Source organism: Aedes albopictus, chromosome 1 (genome assembly GCF_035046485.1).
Source record: "Aedes albopictus strain Foshan chromosome 1, AalbF5, whole genome shotgun sequence".
Lineage (NCBI taxonomy): Eukaryota > Metazoa > Arthropoda > Insecta > Diptera > Culicidae > Aedes > Aedes albopictus.
Window position 1 is genome coordinate 65,288,636 of NC_085136.1, and position 18,329 is coordinate 65,306,964.

General features: G+C 43.5%; 1 protein-coding gene across 5 annotated transcripts in view; it reads right to left on the reverse strand.

Moving 5' to 3' along the window:
* Positions 1-18,329, reverse strand: part of LOC109401880 (Ca(2+)/calmodulin-responsive adenylate cyclase) — a 222,706-nt gene that overhangs the window by 36,706 nt on the left and 167,671 nt on the right. For all 5 annotated transcript variants that reach the window (XM_062844700.1, XM_062844701.1, XM_062844699.1 and 2 more), the window contains 2 exons: positions 4,115-4,445; positions 3,693-4,046 (listed from right to left, as the gene is read on the reverse strand). In XM_062844700.1, the coding sequence (XP_062700684.1) occupies positions 3,693-4,046; positions 4,115-4,315 (555 nt within the window). In that variant the 5' untranslated portion in view covers positions 4,316-4,445. The remainder of the gene's footprint in view (positions 1-3,692; positions 4,047-4,114; positions 4,446-18,329) is intronic.

The following is an 18,329-nucleotide window of genomic DNA, read 5'->3' on the forward strand; positions in this document are numbered from 1 at the left end:
CCTGGAAATTCCGGAGAATTTCCCCTGGAAATTCCGGAGAATTTCCCCTGGAAATTCCGGAGAATTTCCCCTGGAAATTCCGGAGAATTTCCCCTGGAAATTCCGGAGAATTTCCCCTGGAAATTCCGGAGAATTTCCCCTGGAAATTCCGGAGAATTTCCCCTGGAAATTCCGGAGAATTTCCCCTGGAAATTCCGGAGAATTTCCCCTGGAAATTCCGGAGAATTTCCCCTGGAAATTCCGGAGAATTTCCCCTGGAAATTCCGGAGAATTTCCCCTGGAAATTCCGGAGAATTTCCCCTGGAAATTCCGGAGAATTTCCCCTGGAAATTCCGGAGAATTTCCCCTGGAAATTCCGGAGAATTTCCCCTGGAAATTCCGGAGAATTTCCCCTGGAAATTCCGGAGAATTTCCCCTGGAAATTCCGGAGAATTTCCCCTGGAAATTCCGGAGAATTTCCCCTGGAAATTCCGGAGAATTTCCCCTGGAAATTCCGGAGAATTTCCCCTGGAAATTCCGGAGAATTTCCCCTGGAAATTCCGGAGAATTTCCCCTGGAAATTCCGGAGAATTTCCCCTGGAAATTCCGGAGAATTTCCCCTGGAAATTCCGGAGAATTTCCCCTGGAAATTCCGGAGAATTTCCCCTGGAAATTCCGGAGAATTTCCCCTGGAAATTCCGGAGAAATTCCCCTGGAAATTCCGGAGAAATTCCCCTGGAAATTCCGGAGAAATTCCCCTGGAAATTCCGGAGAAATTCCCCTGGAAATTCCGGAGAAATTCCCCTGGAAATTCCGGAGAATTTCCCCTGGAAACTCCGGAGAATTTCCCCTGGAAATTCCGGAGAATTTCCCCTGGAAATTCCGGAGAATTTCCCCTGGAAATTCCGGAGAAATTCCCCTGGAAATTCCGGAGAATTTCCCCTGGAAACTCCGGAGAATTTCCCCTGGAAATTCCGGAGAATTTCCCCTGGAAATTCCGGAGAACTTCCCCTGGAAATTCCGGAGAATTTCCCCTGGAAATTCCGGAGAATTTCCCCTGGAAATTCCGGAGAATTTCCCCTGGAAATTCCGGAGAATTTCCCCTGGAAATTCCGGAGAATTTCCCCTGGAAATTCCGGAGAATTTCCCCTGGAAATTCCGGAGAATTTCCCCTGGAAATTCCGGAGAATTTCCCCTGGAAATTCCGGAGAATTTCCCCTGGAAATTCCGGAGAATTTCCCCTGGAAATTCCGGAGAATTTCCCCTGGAAATTCCGGAGAATTTCCCCTGGAAATTCCGGAGAATTTCCCCTGGAAATTCCGGAGAATTTCCCCTGGAAATTCCGGAGAATTTCCCCTGGAAATTCCGGAGAATTTCCCCTGGAAATTCCGGAGAATTTCCCCTGGAAATTCCGGAGAATTTCCCCTGGAAATTCCGGAGAATTTCCCCTGGAAATTCCGGAGAATTTCCCCTGGAAATTCCGGAGAATTTCCCCTGGAAATTCCAGAGAATTTCCCCTGGAAATTCCGAAACAACTTCCCCTGGAAATTCCGAAGAATTTCCCCTGGAAATTCCGAAGAATTTCCCCTGGAAATTCCGAAGAATTTCCCCTGGAAATTCCGAAGAATTTCCCCTGGAAATTCCGAAGAATTTTCCCTGGAAATTCCGAAGAATTTCCCCTGGAAATTCCGAAGAATTTCCCCTGGAAATTACGAAGAATTTCCCCTGGAAATTCCGAAGAATTTCCCCTGGAAATTCCGAAGAATTTCCCCTGGAAATTCCGAAGAATTTCCCCTGGAAATTCCGAAGAATTTCCCCTGAAAATTTAGAAGAATTTCCCCTGGAAATTCCGAAGAATTTCCCCTGGAAATTCCGAAGAATTTCCCCTGGAAATTCCGAAGAATTTCCCCTGGAAATTCCTAAGAATTTCCCCTGGAAATTCCTAAGAATTTCCCCTGGAAATTCCGAAGAATTTCCCCTGGAAATTCCGAAGAATTTCCCCTGGAAATTCCGAAGAATTTCCCCTGGAAATTCCGAAGAATTTCCCCTGGAAATTCCGAAGAATTTCCCCTGGAAATTCCGAAGAATTTCCCCTGGAAATTCCGAAGAATTTCCCCTGGAAATTCCGAAGAATTTCCCCTGGAAATTCCGAAGAATTTCCCCTGGAAATTCCGAAGAATTTCCCCTGGAAATTCCGAAGAATTTCCCCTGGAAATTCCGAAGAATTTCCCCTGGAAATTCCGAAGAATTTCCCCTGGAAATTCCGAAGAATTTCCCCTGGAAATTCCGAAGAATTTCCCCTGGAAATTCCGAAGAATTTCCCCTGGAAATTCCGAAGAATTTCCCCTGGAAATTCCGAAGAATTTCCCCTGGAAATTCCGAAGAATTTCCCCTGGAAATTCCGAAGAATTTCCCCTGGAAATTCCGAAGAATTTCCCCTGGAAATTCCGAAGAATTTCCCCTGGAAATTCCGAAGAATTTCCCCTGGAAATTCCGAAGAATTTCCCCTGGAAATTCCGAAGAATTTCCCCTGGAAATTCCGAAGAATTTCCCCTGGAAATTCCGAAGAATTTCCCCTGGAAATTCCGAAGAATTTCCCCAGGAAATTCCGAAGAATTTCCAGGGGAAATTCTTCGGAATTTCCAGGGGAAATTCCGGAGAATTTCCCCTGGAAATACCGGAGAACTTATCCTGGAAATTCTGAAGAATTTCTTCAGGAAATTCCGAAGAATTTCTTCAGGAAATTCCGAAGAATTTCTTCAGGAAATTCCGAAGAATTTCTTCAGGAAATTCCGAAGAATTTCCCCTGGAGAGATTCGAAGGAATCCCGTCCAGAGATTCGATGGAATCCCGTCCAGAGATTCGATGGAATCCCGTCCAGAGATTCGAACGAATCTCGTCAAGGGATTTCAAGGAATCTTGTCCAAATATTCCTAGGAATATTTTCTAGAGATTCTGGGAAATCTTGACCAAAGATTCGAAGGAATCTCGTCCAGAAATTCGAAGGAATCTCGCCCATGCAAACTCGATCAGAGATTCGAAGGAAACTCGTCCAGAGATTCGAAGGAAATTCATCCATAGATCCCAAGGAATCTTGTCCAGAGATTCCAAGGTATATTGTCAAGAGATTCGAAGAAATATCGTTCAGAGATTCGAATGAATCTCTTATAAAGATTCGGAGGAATCTCCTCCAGAGAGTCGGAGAAATCTCCTCCAGAGATTCGGAGGATTCTTCTCCAAAGATTCGGAGGAATCTCCTCCAGAGATTCGGAGAAATCTCCTCCAGAGTGTCGGAGGAATCTCCTCCAGAGTGTCGGAGGAATCTCCTCCAGAGATTCGGAGGAATCTTTTCCAGAGATTCGGAGCAATCTCCTCCAGAGATTCGGAGCAATCTCCTCCAGAGATTCGGAGGAAACTCCACCAGAGATTCGGAGGAATCTCCTCCAGAGATTCGGAGCAATCTCCTCCAGAGATTCGGAGGAATCTCCAACAGAGATTTGGAGGAATCTTCTCCTCCAGAGATTCGGAGTAATCTTCTCCAGACAATCGGAGGAACCTCGTCCAGAGATTCGAGGGGATCTCCTCCAGAGATTCGAAGGAATCTCGTCCAGAGATACGAAGCAATCTCGTTCAGAGGAATCTTGTTCAGAGATTCGAAGGACTCTTGTCCAAAGATTCGAACGAATCTCGTTCTTTCATTTTCAATCACTCACCTGTTGGTACGCCAAGTACTGGAAGTTCTCGTTGTAAATGTTGTACCCGGTCAGCCCGATGTGGATCGACGGCAAAATGATCCCGAACAGCACAGCCTCCCAGATCTGCAGCGGCATCATGGCGTACGCCAGGAACACCACGAACACAATCTGCCAGACGCCTTCTGCCATCACCTCCCGGGTATCCACCGGGAACACAATGCCCACCGTGGGCATCGAGATGAAGCAGAAGGCCGCCGTGAAGAACAGAATGCCGTAGCACAGGTACGGCAGGTGCGAGTCCCGGATGAAGCGGAACTGCAGCAGCGCCAGGACCACCGCGAACATCAGACACATGAACGAGTTGAAGACGTTCTGTTCGAGGAGAGAGGGAAGATCTTGAAAAACGTGACTTGGATGGGACATTAGGGGGTCAAACTTACATGTAACGTCGGCGCCTGGTTGTAGCCGAGGCTGAGTCCGGCCATGACGCCGCACAGAACTACGACCAGGGCCACCACTCCGGTCACGGAGAAGCGCTGCAGTTTGAGGGTGTATCGCTGGTAGAGGCATTCCAGCTCGTTGTTCTCGAAGCGCAGTTTGTTCCATGGTCGTCCTCGGGCAGCGTGAACCGCGTGATCCATGGCGCAGCACTAGGTGCGAAGGTGTCGCCGCAGCAGTGCTGCCAACGCGCTCCCTGCCACCGCTCCTGCCTCCTAACCGTCGTCCGTGGTTCCGTCCGCCAGGGTGACGGTCCAGGGTGGATTAGCGGGCCTGTTGATACGGGATAGATACGAGAAAGGGGGAAAACTAATTAGCGAGATGGTATTTGCGCTGGAAGTTAGCAAATGTTTTCAATGGGTGCAACAGTGCTGCCAGTTTTATGGAACCTGTAGATTTGGTAACAGCACAGTTCATTTTGATATTAATGAACGATCATGGTGTCGCTGCTCCCGTGTTGTCCGGATGAACTCAAATGAACTTTCCGCTCCTACTTGTAAGTTGTCAATGTCGTGTTGGCTTGATTTTACGAAATTATTGAAGGCTTAAAAAATTTATATTTTTATAGTTCACGAATGCTTTTGAAAACAATTCAAACCTGTTTCAATCCTCCTAACACATTTGGCATTCCTGATCCGTCAATTTCCCCACATATTTGCGTAGTAAACAAAAACAAAGTGGCCAGCGGGAAGCGATCATTCCATCCCGAAGCATGCGGCGCTCGCAAGTACACAAACAAACCGTGAATGAGCGATTATGGAGTGATTCCTCGCACGCTCGCCACTTTCTGATGGAGCTGGAGAAGCCATTAGGGAAGATTCAAATATTACGTCCATCAATTTTTGGGATTTCTAGACCCCCCCTCCCCCCTCTGTCACGCATTTTCCCTATACCCAATACACGTAGTGTCACACTTTTGTAGACCCCCCCCCCCCCTCCCCCAAATGTTGGACGTAATTTTTGAACGTTCCCTTAGTAGCCGGCTCCGTTCGGAGAGCAACTTATTTACTGACCAATAAAGTGTGGTCGCCGTAGCTAATGGCGCTAGGGTCGTACGGAATTTGACGAGTGGAAAAGCTATGGGATGACGCATTCCACAAGGGCCATTAAAATCCGTACGAAGAAAAAAGAACACATAATGTGCATGAGCGGATGTCGGTCGAGAACGCGACGCGCCCGCATTCCGTCTTCTTGAGTTGTTGTTTTGCATCATCTACGTTTGTTTTGATTGAATCCATCCAAGCCAAAACAAGCAAACAGCGCTTCGGAAGAATCGGATCGCCATCAGCTGTTACAGCAGCGCGAGTGTTGCAAGAATTGCGCGAAAGAAATCAGACGGACGAGCTTCAAAAAACGGTCATAATTCCGGACATCGAAGGAAGCCATGCGCGTTGCGAGTTGTGAGTAGCGATGCATATTCTGAGGATCGGACAGTTGACTCACAGAGACAGCGAGGAACGACGAGGGGCGAGACGATGAATTGTTATTTGACCGGTCACCGTCACTCGAGTGAGTGGGAGGAAGACGAGGCCAGGAAAAGGAACGGAAGCTGACCGTTTCGACGTTGCTTCATCCACAAAATTGAATAAAAGAGCAAATTTATGAATCTTTAATTTGAGTTTGCTGTTTTGACGGAGGGCTAACCGAGGAAAGTCGGAGCGAAGTTATTATAACCGAAGCGTGACTGATACGATGACGTGCGAGTGGTTGAATATTTTTGAACAATGCGCTGTATTGAAAACAATGAATCATACCTGGAATAATAAGTCGATGTTTTATATTTGGATACTTGGCTGTTTTTTTTTTTTTCATCTTTAAACTATGTGGAGCGGACCTGGTTGGATGGTTAGAACACGTGACTATCACAAAATGTGAGTTCTTCCTTCGGAAAGGAAGTAAAGCGTGGGTCCCGAGATGAACTAGCCCAGGGCTAAAAATCTCGTTAATACAGATAAAAAAAAATCTTTAAACTATACTCGTATCTTCTTTACCAAATCTTTCAGTTACTGTAGATTGTAGTCTTAGTTTTATCTTGTTTCTTCTATTCTCCATTTTACACATTATATCTTCCAACTCCTGTCATGATCCATCTGTCTTTTGTTATCAATGCCCCCTAAAATCTCCTGGAACCTATTGAGACCCCATGAAACCCTCTTAAACGCTCCTGAAACTTTCTACAACCCTCTGAGATCACTGATATGCTCCTGAGACTCCCTGAAGACCCTCTAGAACTCCCTAAAGATCCCCTAATACGACCCTGGGATCCCATGAAATGCCTTTGTGGGCACCTGGAAACCCCATAAATTCCCTGCAACACTCTTGAAACCCTCTGAATCCCTCTGAAACGCCCCTGAGAGTTTCTGATACCCCTTGAAGCCCTCTGGGAACCCGTAAAACTATCTGAGACTCCATAAAATGCCCTCCGACCTTCTTCTGATAGCACACTAAAACGACCATGAGACCCACTGAATCGTCCCAGACACCAGGGATGGAAACACTCACTTACAAAGAGTTACACTCACTTGTAATTTTCTCAGCTCAGAAGTATGCTATCAAAAATCAGTGTATGGAGGACTGTTACCTTGCAGTTTTATCTAAAAGTTTGCCAAATAAAGTAAGGGTCGCACACTTTTACCAAAATCTTGATAGAGCTATGAAGGCAATTCTCCACAAGATGAGTGAATTTACATCCACATCGTGGAGAAAAGAATAATGTATAACTTTTGATTGCGTGCGCCTTCATTGCTCCTTCACGACATTGAAAAGAGCCTTACTTTATTTGGAGAATTTTTGGATAAAACGACAAGGTAAGAGTCCTCCATACACTGTTTTTTGATAGCATGCTTATGAGGTGAGAAAATAGCAAGTAAGTGTAATTCATTCTAAGTGAGTGTTTCTATCCCTGCCTGACACCACCGAAGCCTCCTGGAATCTCCTGATTCGCCCTTGAAACCCTCTGATAAGTCTTGAAACGCCCTTTAGACCTACTGGTAGCTCCATGAAACGCTTCTGAGTCCCCCTGAAACGCCCATGAGAACTCAAGGTACCTCCTGAAACTCCCTGGATTCTCCTTGACACTCTACAGAAACCCACTGAGACATCCTGAAACGCCCCTGAGATCCACTGGAATCCTTCTGAAATCCCCTGAGGCCCCCTGAAAAGCCTTTTAGACCATCTGGAATCCTGGAATCTGGAATGAAAATTTTTAAGACCGAATCCTTTCCGGAGAGTTTTCTTCTCCGGGGCTTATTTGCCGATACCCTTCAGGAATCCTACGGAGATCATCAGGAAATTCCTTACCGGAGTTCTTCCAAAATTGCCTTCCGGAACACCTCCGGTAATATCTTTTAGAGATCCTACGGAGTTTTTCCGAAAATAAATTCCGGTGATCCTTCGGAAATTCTATTCTGCGATCCTTCTCAAATTGCTTCCGGTGCTTATCTAGGATTTTTTTTCTCGAATCCATCCGAATTTCTTTCAGGAGCCGGAACCGGTTCCGGTAGGAAAAGAGAAGGACTTCCAGGAACCATATACTGTTAACGTTCTGTGGCTCCAAATTCTGAGATTTCTTCATGAATTGTTTTCAAAGACACATTCAAAAATTTCTCCAAGAATTTCGTCAGGAATACTTCAAAGTACTGAAATCCTCCAGGAATTTTAACTTCGTGAATTCCACTATCTAGCGGAGTTTCGAGAGTGATTGTTCCAGGGCTTGTTCCAAGAAACGCTTCTGGAATTCCTTCCACGATTCTTTCAAAAGTTGTTACAGACATTTCTACGGGAATTTATTCTGGAGACTATTTATAGGTTCTTCCAGTGATTGTTTCAGGGATGTTTCCGAGAGTTCCTTGAAATTTCTCCAGGGATTCCCAAAGCAATTTCAGCAGAGATTATTTTAGGTGTTTCTGCAAGTATTTCTTTGGGGATTTCACCATATGTTTCTTTAATAATTCCACTAGATATTGCTCCAATAATTGCTTCTGGAATCATTCGAAGTATTTCTTCAGGAATTTCTTCCAGATTTTTTTTTCAGAAATTTCTACTAGAGATTATTCAAAAGTTATCCCAGCAATTCCATCAAATTACTTTAAAAAAATCCAAGGATTCCTTCAATATTTCGTTCAGAAATTACTACAGACATGGATTCATCCACATTTTTTCCAGGCATTCCTACGAGTATTGTGTTGTTCTCTGCTGAGTATTGTGTTGTTCTTTACAGAGAAGAACATTAATCAAGACAATTAGATGATCGACATTGAACCACAAAAATCCCACAACAATTGGTGAGATCTTTCCAATATTATTTATTTATAAATACTTCTATTTCAGTATATTTACTTTATAACTGCATATAAGTTGAAAATTCGCTATTTTCAACATCCTTTCATCTATTGGAAGATGCTTCAGTTCTGGGCTCTTTCTAAGTTGATGAAGGAATTTATAAATGCTTGCAAGGACTTGGCCAGGTGTGTGGAGCTGAGTGAATCTATGACATTGTAGATAGTAGCGACATCAGCAATGTCAATGGAAATATTCAGCTTTGCAACTCCATCCAAGATTTGTGCAAGTATTCATGCTATGCTATGCTATGCTATGCTATTTTTTCCAGGCATTCCTACAGAAATTGTTCCATGAATTCGTTTAGAAATCTCTCCTGGGATTTCCTAAGCAATTCCATATGGGATTCTTTCCGGGGTTTCATCAGGAATTCTTTCAGTTATTCCTCCAAGAATTCCTACAGGGTTTCACTCGGGAATTTCATCTGCGAGTCTTTTAGAAAAAGCACCAGGGAGAAACGAAACTTAAGATAAATTTCAACGATTCATCCAGGAACTATTCTGGGGATTCTTCCAGGAATTAAAAAAAGACAAGGACACGTACAACGCTTCCAATGAGCTATTCGCTCTTTGAAGGCAACGGACTAGCATGCAACGCCCAGTGGCACAACCGAAAACTTTTCCTGCCAGCTGCGGCGGGAATCCACACGACCACGAAGCCACAGTAGTAGTTTCATCATCAGAATTCATGCTGGAATTCTTTCAGGAACTAACCCAGAAATTCATCCAGGATTTGTTAAGGGACCCCCTTAGGAAATCCTCTTGGTATTGCTTCCAGGATTTACCCTTGGGTTTTGTTCAGGAATTCCTCTAGGGATTCCTTCAGGAACTGCTACAGGGATTCATTTCAAGAGTTCCTCCATGAACTCTTCTTGGAATTTCTTCAGGAACTCCTCCTGGGAAGATTTTCTACGGATTTTTTTTTCCGGTGTTCCTCCAGAAGTTCCGGAGTTTTACCGGAAAGGGCTCCATCCGAAGTTTATCTAGGGATTCTTTTCAAAACTTCTTCGGGAATTTCTTTCGAAGATCCTCTAGGATATCTTTCTGTTGCTCCTCATGGAGTTCGTACGGAAGTTTTTCTGGAAACTGTTTTCGCAGCACATTCTACTGGAGCTCCTCCGAGAATTCTATCCGAAATTTACCTGAGATTTTTTTTCTGGAGTCCATCCAAAAATTCCTTACGGATTTCCTCCGAGAATTACTTACCTAGTTCTTCCGAGATTTTTCCACAGAACTCTTCCAGCAGTTACTTCGTAAGTTCCTTCGGAAATTAATTCAGGATATTTAACGAAATTTCCAGAAAAATCCTCCAAGAATCCGATCCAGAGATCCGTTGGGAGTTTTTCCGGGATTTGTCCCACAGTTCCTCCCGGAGTTTTTTTTTTAGAATTCCACTTGAAATTACCCCACGATCTCTTCTGGAAATTACTTCCGGAGTGTTTCTTGGAATTCTTCCCAGAACTTTCTCCGGGAATCACTTACGAAGACCTTCTAGGGAATCCTTCAGTTGTTCCTTCTGGAGATCTTTCGCAGTTCTTCTATAAATTCTTTCCAGAAAGTCTCTCAATTTTTCCGTCGTTCCCTATAATCAATATCATAGCTTCTCGGGTTAATCCTTCAAAAGTATCTTAGCGAATCTACCAGGAACCATTCTTCATGAGTTCCTTCTACAGTTCATCCGGGAATTCCTTCCGCTGTGCTTACGGGAAACATCCTTAAGAAGTTGCTCTGTGAATTTCTCCTAAATTGCCTCCTGCATTTCCTTTCGATGTTCCTCAAGGAATTACTTCCTGAGTTCCACCGAAAATTCCCTCTGAGTTCATTAGGAAATTATTCTCGGGGTTTATGGCCTTCCATGTATTTTCTAACAGATATAAGGATCTTGTTAGACAATTTTCCAATACATGTTTTTGAGATTTACGAAAAAGCTTATGGAGAAACTCCGGGAAAACAGTTTACCACACCACCTGGTGAAGTTTCTACACTAACTACTGTAAGATTGTGATAGTAAACTAATGGAAGAGTTCCGAAAAACATTAGAGAAATGACCGTTTTTAAACAAAGAGATTTAAAGGGGAGATTCCAAGAAGGTACCTTTGAAAATTGCTGATAGACATTTCGAGGCACTTATGTAAGAATTCCCAAAGTAATCCTTAAAAATCTAAAAGAGAAACAGTGAGAGATTCCTGCAGAGGATCTTCTAGAGGAACTATCTCAGAACTCTTGCAGGAACCTCAGTAACTTATAGAAGGTGGAACGCTTCGAGAAATTCCAGAAGAAAAGCTTCCGAAAAGAAAGCACAGGAACTCCTAAGTAGAAACAATCTCAATGAAGGGACAATCTTAGGGCATACCAAGGGAGTAACACTGTAGGATTCCCAAAGGAGAAACTCCTGAGAAATAGAACTTCTATTTATTTATTTATTTTTTATTCGTCGTGAATCATATGTAGACCATTTGTTACATTCATGCTTTCTTAACCTAACACTATTTTTTTTAAAGTAACGAATCACTTTCAATTGTCTCTTAAGCTTACCTAAGTCAATGGACTCGCATTGTTCATTATACATCCTCATCATTTGATTTATAGGTCCAAACATGGCATAATTAGTACGACAATGATAAGTAGAAATAAGTAGGTGCATAAAAATTCAATTTTGATAAAATTACCTGTGAATCAACTCGGTTGGATACGATGTCATTTATAAATGAAATCATGGCGAATTTTCGACGTTCTTTTCAACTTAATGTCTGTGTAGTAACTCCTGATTCTGGAGGATTCTGGAGGAGAAACTCTTAGGGGAATTCCAGCGAAACAATTCTTGGAAAATTTAGTAGAATGAAGTATTGGACAAATCTCAGCGAAATAACTTCTGGAAGAATTCCAGGGGAGGAACTCATCATGGAATTTTAGGTAAGAATCTTTCAGTGAGGTTAGACTCTGTTCCAGTCTTGGCGATCTACACTAGAATATTAGTAATTGTTTTTTTTATGTATATCTGTATTAATGAGATTTTTAGCTTTAGGCTAGTTCATCTCGGGACCCACGCTTTACTTTCTTTCCGAAGAAGGAACTCACATTTGGCAAGTTTGTCGGGAGCGAGATGCGATCCCAGGGCCTCGGCGTGATAGTCAAGTGTTCTAACCATCACACCAGGTCCGCTCCACATAATTGAAATTGTAAATGCTCTTTCCAGCATTAAATCTGTTTAACTAAAAAGCTGCTTTAAATAGGTATAATTAACACGTAGAAAGATGATACCCTCAACAACCGCCTTTAACGTTCTGAGACGCTCTAAGACCTCCTGCTGGAACCCCCTAAAATCGTCTGAAACTCCCTGAAACACCACTGACACTTCCAGGTACCCTCTGAATTTCCGTGGGACGCCCTTGAAATGCCCATGGCACCTACCCTGGAACATCCCTGACATTCCCTGGAGTCTCCCTGTCACCTCCCAGAAACCCACTGACAACCCTAAAACGCCCCTGAGACCCGACAACCCCATTAAAACCTTTGGAACGCTCCCCCAGATACGCTACTGAGACCTCCTGGTAACCCTTAAAACGTCCCTGGAACCTCCTCAAGCCCCCTTGTAACCCCGTCAAACGCTGCTGAGACAGACTGGAATCCTAAAACACCACGGAATCCCTCGTAGAACACGCTTAAAATTCTTCTGGGATACTCCTGAGGTTCCCTGAACCGCCCCTGCAACTTTCCTTTGCTCTTCCCTATAAACGACCCCTGGCCGTCTATTACTTTTTCTTATGCATGATGATATTGATCCTGAAAGGTTCTCCCTGTGGGAGAATCCTCTGAAGATATAATCCAGAGATCTCTCCAAGAAATCGATCTGGGTATTCGTCCAGTAAATCCAGATACATCAGAGAATTCCTCAAAAATTCATCCTCCAGGAATTCCATCTGGAATTTCGTTCAAGAGCTGTAGGTTACTCCAGAGATACTATGTGGGGATCCATCCAGGTTTTGTTTCCAGGAACTCTTTCAGAAACTCTTTCCATCTTGGTATACCTCCACGAATACTTTCCTGTTTCCAGATGGAGGGATTCCTTGGAAGGCATTTCGCTAGGGATTCCTTTTGAAGTTCGCTTTGAGACTGTGACTGGGAATTTTGCTGTTGGGAATCGACTGTAATCTTGACTCTATAGATTAACGGCTACGCAGTCTTAGGGTTCAAAAACGAGTTTTATTATTCACCCGACGTTACGACACGGGGATAGTGTCTTCCTCAGGGGGAAAATAAATATTAACGTTTTTGGTCAAATGTTTTGTCTAACTTTAACTGTCTTGTTATGTGTCGTTTTTGGTACATGCTTACACTTCGAAATCACTTAAACAGTTCAACGGCCAAAAAACCGTTGAACTGCTTAAGGTGAATATATAACGAAGCCACACCTGAAAATTTCAAGAGCACAAATCTAAAGAACCGAATGTCGGTTTGCGCTGAAAAGTTGATCGATTGGTTACTCGTTGGCGGTGACCAATCGATCAAATTTTCAGCGCAAACCGACATTCGGTTCTTCAGATTTGTGCTCTTGAAAACTCTAGGTGTGGCTTCGTCATATATTCACCTTAAGTGATTTCGAAGTGTAAGCATGTACCAAAATCGACACATAACAAGACAGTTAAAGTTAGACAAAACATTTGACCAAAAACGTTAATATTTATTTTCCCCCTGAGGAAGACACTATCCCCGTGTCGAAACGTCGGGTGAATAATAAAACTCGTTTGTTGTGCAGAAGTCACTGTGACTTACATCTAGCAAATAAGTATTTATTTGTTAGAAGTAAGTCACAGTGACTTCTGCGCAACAAAAACCTAAGCCGCCGTGACTTTCTGTGACAAGTGTGTTACTTGGGAAGACTGCCCATAACCCCACACTAACTGGACCTCTCTGTGCAGGTGTCTGTTCCCCATGGTTAAGAAGAACAAAATAAGGTCTCAGGGGAGTTTCAGGGGTTCCAAAGGGGTTTCAGGGAGGTACCTGTAGGTTCAAGAGGCGTTCTTGGGAGATTCAGGAGAAGCCAGGAGATCCCTTAGGGTTCCAGTGAGTCTCAGGACCATTTTAGGGAATCTCAAAGGTATTCCAAGGTGTCTCAGAGGCATTTCAGAGAATCCATTGATACATAGAGGGATCCCAGGGGGTTTCTGGGATAGTTCAGGAGGTCTTAGGGACGTTCCAAAGAGTATCAGGGGGAGGGGATACCTGAAAGTCTCAGGAATATTTCATGGGGTCTCAGGGTAGGGTGGGGCTGATTTCAAAAAATCTCTCCGATATAATTTCCCAAGTGGAAAGTGATCTACTAGTCGAGATAAGTGAGCTGTACAAAAATGAGCGATTTCGGTTGATATTTAGGGGTGGCGCAAAGGGTTGAAATTTTTGCTAGAACAAACTTTCAAAAAACATGTAAAATTTAATTTTCAAACTTATTTTTTCTAGACTAAATTGGTGATTCTAGAACCCAATTGGGCCAAATTTGTGCTCAAAATTGCGATATCTCTACTGGTTTCTGAGAAATTTAAAAAAGTAGTTTATTAGTATTTTTGAGTTGGGGTAATCCTTTTGAAATAACTCTGAACGTTCTTGAACATCTAAACCACCTTGAAACGCTCCTGGATTACGATGAAATGCCTCTGTAACCTCCATGATCTCATTGAAATGCCCTTCAAATCCCCGTATTTCATTAAAAATGCTCCTGAAACAGCTTGGAACGACCTTTAAAGGTTACTGAAGCCTCTCTGAAACAACCCTTAAACCCCCTAGAGGCGCTCCTGAAACGCTCATGAAACATCCATAATCTTATTGAAATACCTTTGAAATCCCGTAATTAATTTGAAATGACCCTGAAACCCCTTGGAAAGCCTTTCAAAGGTTCCAGAAACCCCTTGAAAGGACCTTGGAATGCTGTCTAGCGGTCCTTACACCTCACGGAGCACCCTAAAACGTTTCTGAAACTCCCTAAAATACCTTTGAAATGCCTCAAATCCCCTTGGAACGTCCCTGAAACCACCGTAATCCCATTCAAATGTCAAAGAAGCCTGCCGGAACGTCCTTAAAATGCTCCTGAGGTCCCTTGTTACCCCTTTTTTCGGCTCTCTGGAAACTTCCCCCTTGGACCCATCTTGATGCCCAGAAGCATGTTCTTCACTTATTATTGACTCAATTTTTGCACAAAGTTCTTTTTCATGCACTTTTTAATTTATGCAACCTCAGCCCATAGTATGAAAAAGGTTCTAATGCATACTAATCACGGATAATCGGGCCCACGATAATTTGACCTCCAGCGTACGACCTGTATTTTCAATCTTCTTCTCCATATTATCCTCAAAATTGAATCTTCGAGTTGCTATTTTCTACCGTTCTACCGTTCTTACCGTTTTTTTCCATTCTCCATTATTTTTCGCATTCTTTCTTCTGTCTTTTATAATGTTTGTTCTTTTTTTTTCTAAGCTCTGCCTTCTATCCACCATTATCCATCTTTCCCTTCCATCTTCTACGATTATCCTATTCTATTCTACATTTTCACCAGTTTCTAACGTGACCCTGGAGGTGACGAGCACTTGATAAATCAGAACCCCTTTCAATCTTCACACAACCAAGGTGTGTATCAAATGTAAGGTACTTTAAAACCAAAACTCTAGGTCAATCACGTTCTCAAATGATCGTAATTCATCACACAAATTCCCACCACAATTAGCGAGTTACGATCATAATGAGCAACCATACCTCAAATTCTGACAATGATTGGAAACCTGATGACTGATCACAAGGAATTTTCTAACGCTCCTAGAACAGCCAGTCGTTAGTCGGCTATAGAAGTTTCATCTGCACCAGCTAACTGGTCGACACCGAGCTGCCATCGTATGAATACGCTGCTCAACCTATTAGAGCGATAAAAATGTCCGCCGGAATGCCAATTTGTAGCATATTTGTGTAACACATGCAACAACCGCTCAGCCCACCTGCCTGCAATAGGTTTCCTCTCGTCTCCGGTACTCCATGACAGCGTGGCGCGGCGCAGCGATTCCCCAGTTAAATATTGCTATTTTCACACGTCGTTGGTCACGCAGCAGAAGTCTCCGGTCTCGTCTCGAGGCGATTTGCAAATGTGTCCTCCCCCTGACCACGCTGCTTGCTGCTAGTCTTCGATTCCGATTGACGTGATCTGTTACCGCGCCGCAGGCTGAAATGCTGCGGTAAGAAGGTGGCAGAATGATTTATTTACAATCCAAGCAGGCTGCTGCAGTCATTGTCGACTGACACGATATCTCGCAGCTCGCAGGTGACCCAACACACAGTTTCAGAGGCCTTCTTGGATGGGAATTTGACATGGTAACACTGACTGACTGCTGTCGTAAATTTCAATCCATTAAAGTTGGGAATGTGTTGATCGAAGTAGCCTGATGTTTCCAAGCACGACGTCATTCAGAGAACACATTGCTTGGAATTTTGTGATAATTCCAATTACAATATGGAAATGCACCAGATTGCATACGCACAACTTGATTCGATCGATCACTGGCTATGACAAACGTCATATAGCAACACAAAATCCAAGCAAATAAGTAATTAGTAGCAAGTGTCAACGCCCGCGACGGAACGACACGCTGCTGCTTGTGATATTGCAATGCAACCTCTGATGATGTGTAATATCAACATCATTGACTTAATTATCAAGATCACAACAAACACTCACTCGTCGTAGATCTCAGAGATCAGTTGAGTGTGGATCAACCGCAATAGTTGCAGTGCAGTAGCGACAAGGCAGTAATTTCAAAGACCGTCCCGCACGATGATGGCAGCTGGCAGTCAATTAGCTTGTCATCCGATAGGTTTTACGACGATGTCGTTTGGGATCGGACAACTCTGTTAGTTGGATGTGGGAGCCATTCCAACTGAGATTTTGATACATTTCAAAATTCAGCATTCAAGCGATACAGTAGGCGTTTGAGAAGTTCACCAGCTCTTCGGCTGTTCAATATTAACTTCATTTCTCGATCAGCCTAGATAGCTGTGAAGTGTCGGTAGCGATTGTCTCAATTGGCTAAGAATAACACTACGGACCACCTCTTCCGGTGGTAAGAATCCACCAACAGGTGACCCCTAATTCATGGTGTGATGCGGCTTCATGCTTACCGTGCCTAAGAATGAATGGCTAGCCCCTAAGGAGGGTTTATTAAATACGTAACCGCAAACGGAGCCCGTGGAGTACCAGGGCGCCTTCCACAGTATGTTGCCCTTACTACGCTAACCGGAGGAATGATGCAGTGGACCTTGTGTTTCTCCGAGACAATCAGCTGCCCTTCTTTAGTCTCACTTGAGGCTAAATAAGGGCGGGGTTATGAAGATGTTGTTAATTAGTTTAAATTTTCACCTATATGGTTTCGCATTATGCGATTTACACAGTGTATTCTGTGTATCCTCGCCTTTGGCGTTTTTCTTTCAATACCGATCTGGTTTAATTGCTGCTGTTCTTTGCTGTGGTGTTATTGCGAAGAGTTTAATCTTATCTAGTTTGGGTAGTGGTTACGGTTAGGATAGCTCAGATCTATCTTCAGCATAAAATAACAGCAACGATCAATCTTTGCAGACTTATGCAAAATGGTACAGCCCAAGTGGCCTTAGTCCAAGAACCTTACTTTCGTAAGGAGAATTTCTATCTAGGAAACCTTGTGAACCCGGTGTTTGCTACTTTCAGTAAACATGAAATGGCAAACTCGCGTGTCATGCCTCGAGCCTGTGTGCTTGTCAACAACGCAATAGTTGCTACACTCATCTCTGAACTAACCACCAGAGATGTATGTGCTATCACAATTGATGTATCCAATGATGCAAATGATTACCTCACTAGTGCTCATCACAACTCATCAACTGTATATTTATCGCGTGCGATTGAACTGTGCACTGATCAGCGATGACCAGCAGCAAAGAGGTGGCAAAACGAACATGATGTAAATCACAAACGATTTTGCACACATCTGACTGGCCGTCACACGCTCGTCCGAACAGCCGAACCATACCGAATAGGTTGGTTTGCGAAGCTACGGCACGAACGCTCGACACGCACACAGAAGCAACATTCGCATGTACCGATACCATACTAATAAAGCTTCCAGTCAACGATGCTTCGCGATAAGCTGTCGAAAAGCGTCGAAAGCGATGAAAAGAGATGCTTGGCTAGAACGCAACGGCTCAACGGCGAAAAGGAAGAGTCAACTATGCTGATCAGTGTTGAGTCCGTTCGTGTGCTACTCGTATGGGAGGTTGATTGAATAAAGCGAGGATGGGTGAAAACGTATTCGTTGTCGAAAGCAAATCGCATCATTTCGCGAATGTTTTCATCAAATAGCAAGCTTGGATGTATCTGTTGGAAACCACAACAGGAAATACGTCTATTGTTCGGTGTATTAACCGCATGATGAACCATCCCCTACGGATGCTTTCACACAAGTCATCGCATACTGTACTTCAAAAGGCCTTCCGCCAATTGTTGGCAGTGATGCTGATGCTCACCACATCACCTGGGGCAGCTCAGACATTAGCTTGAGAGGCTCCAGTTTGATGGAGTAATTAAGTAGTACAGATCTTACATTACTTAACATAGGCAATCGCCCAACCATCATGGTATCTGCTAGGAAGGAAGTGTTAGATATAACGATTTGCTCTAGTAGAATTAGTCACGAGCTAACCAATTGGCATGTGTCGAATGAAGAACCTTTATCTGACCATCGCTACATCTTTTTTGAACATTTAAATGTTACTTCGCAAACATTGCGTTTCAGGAATCCCCGGTCAACAAACT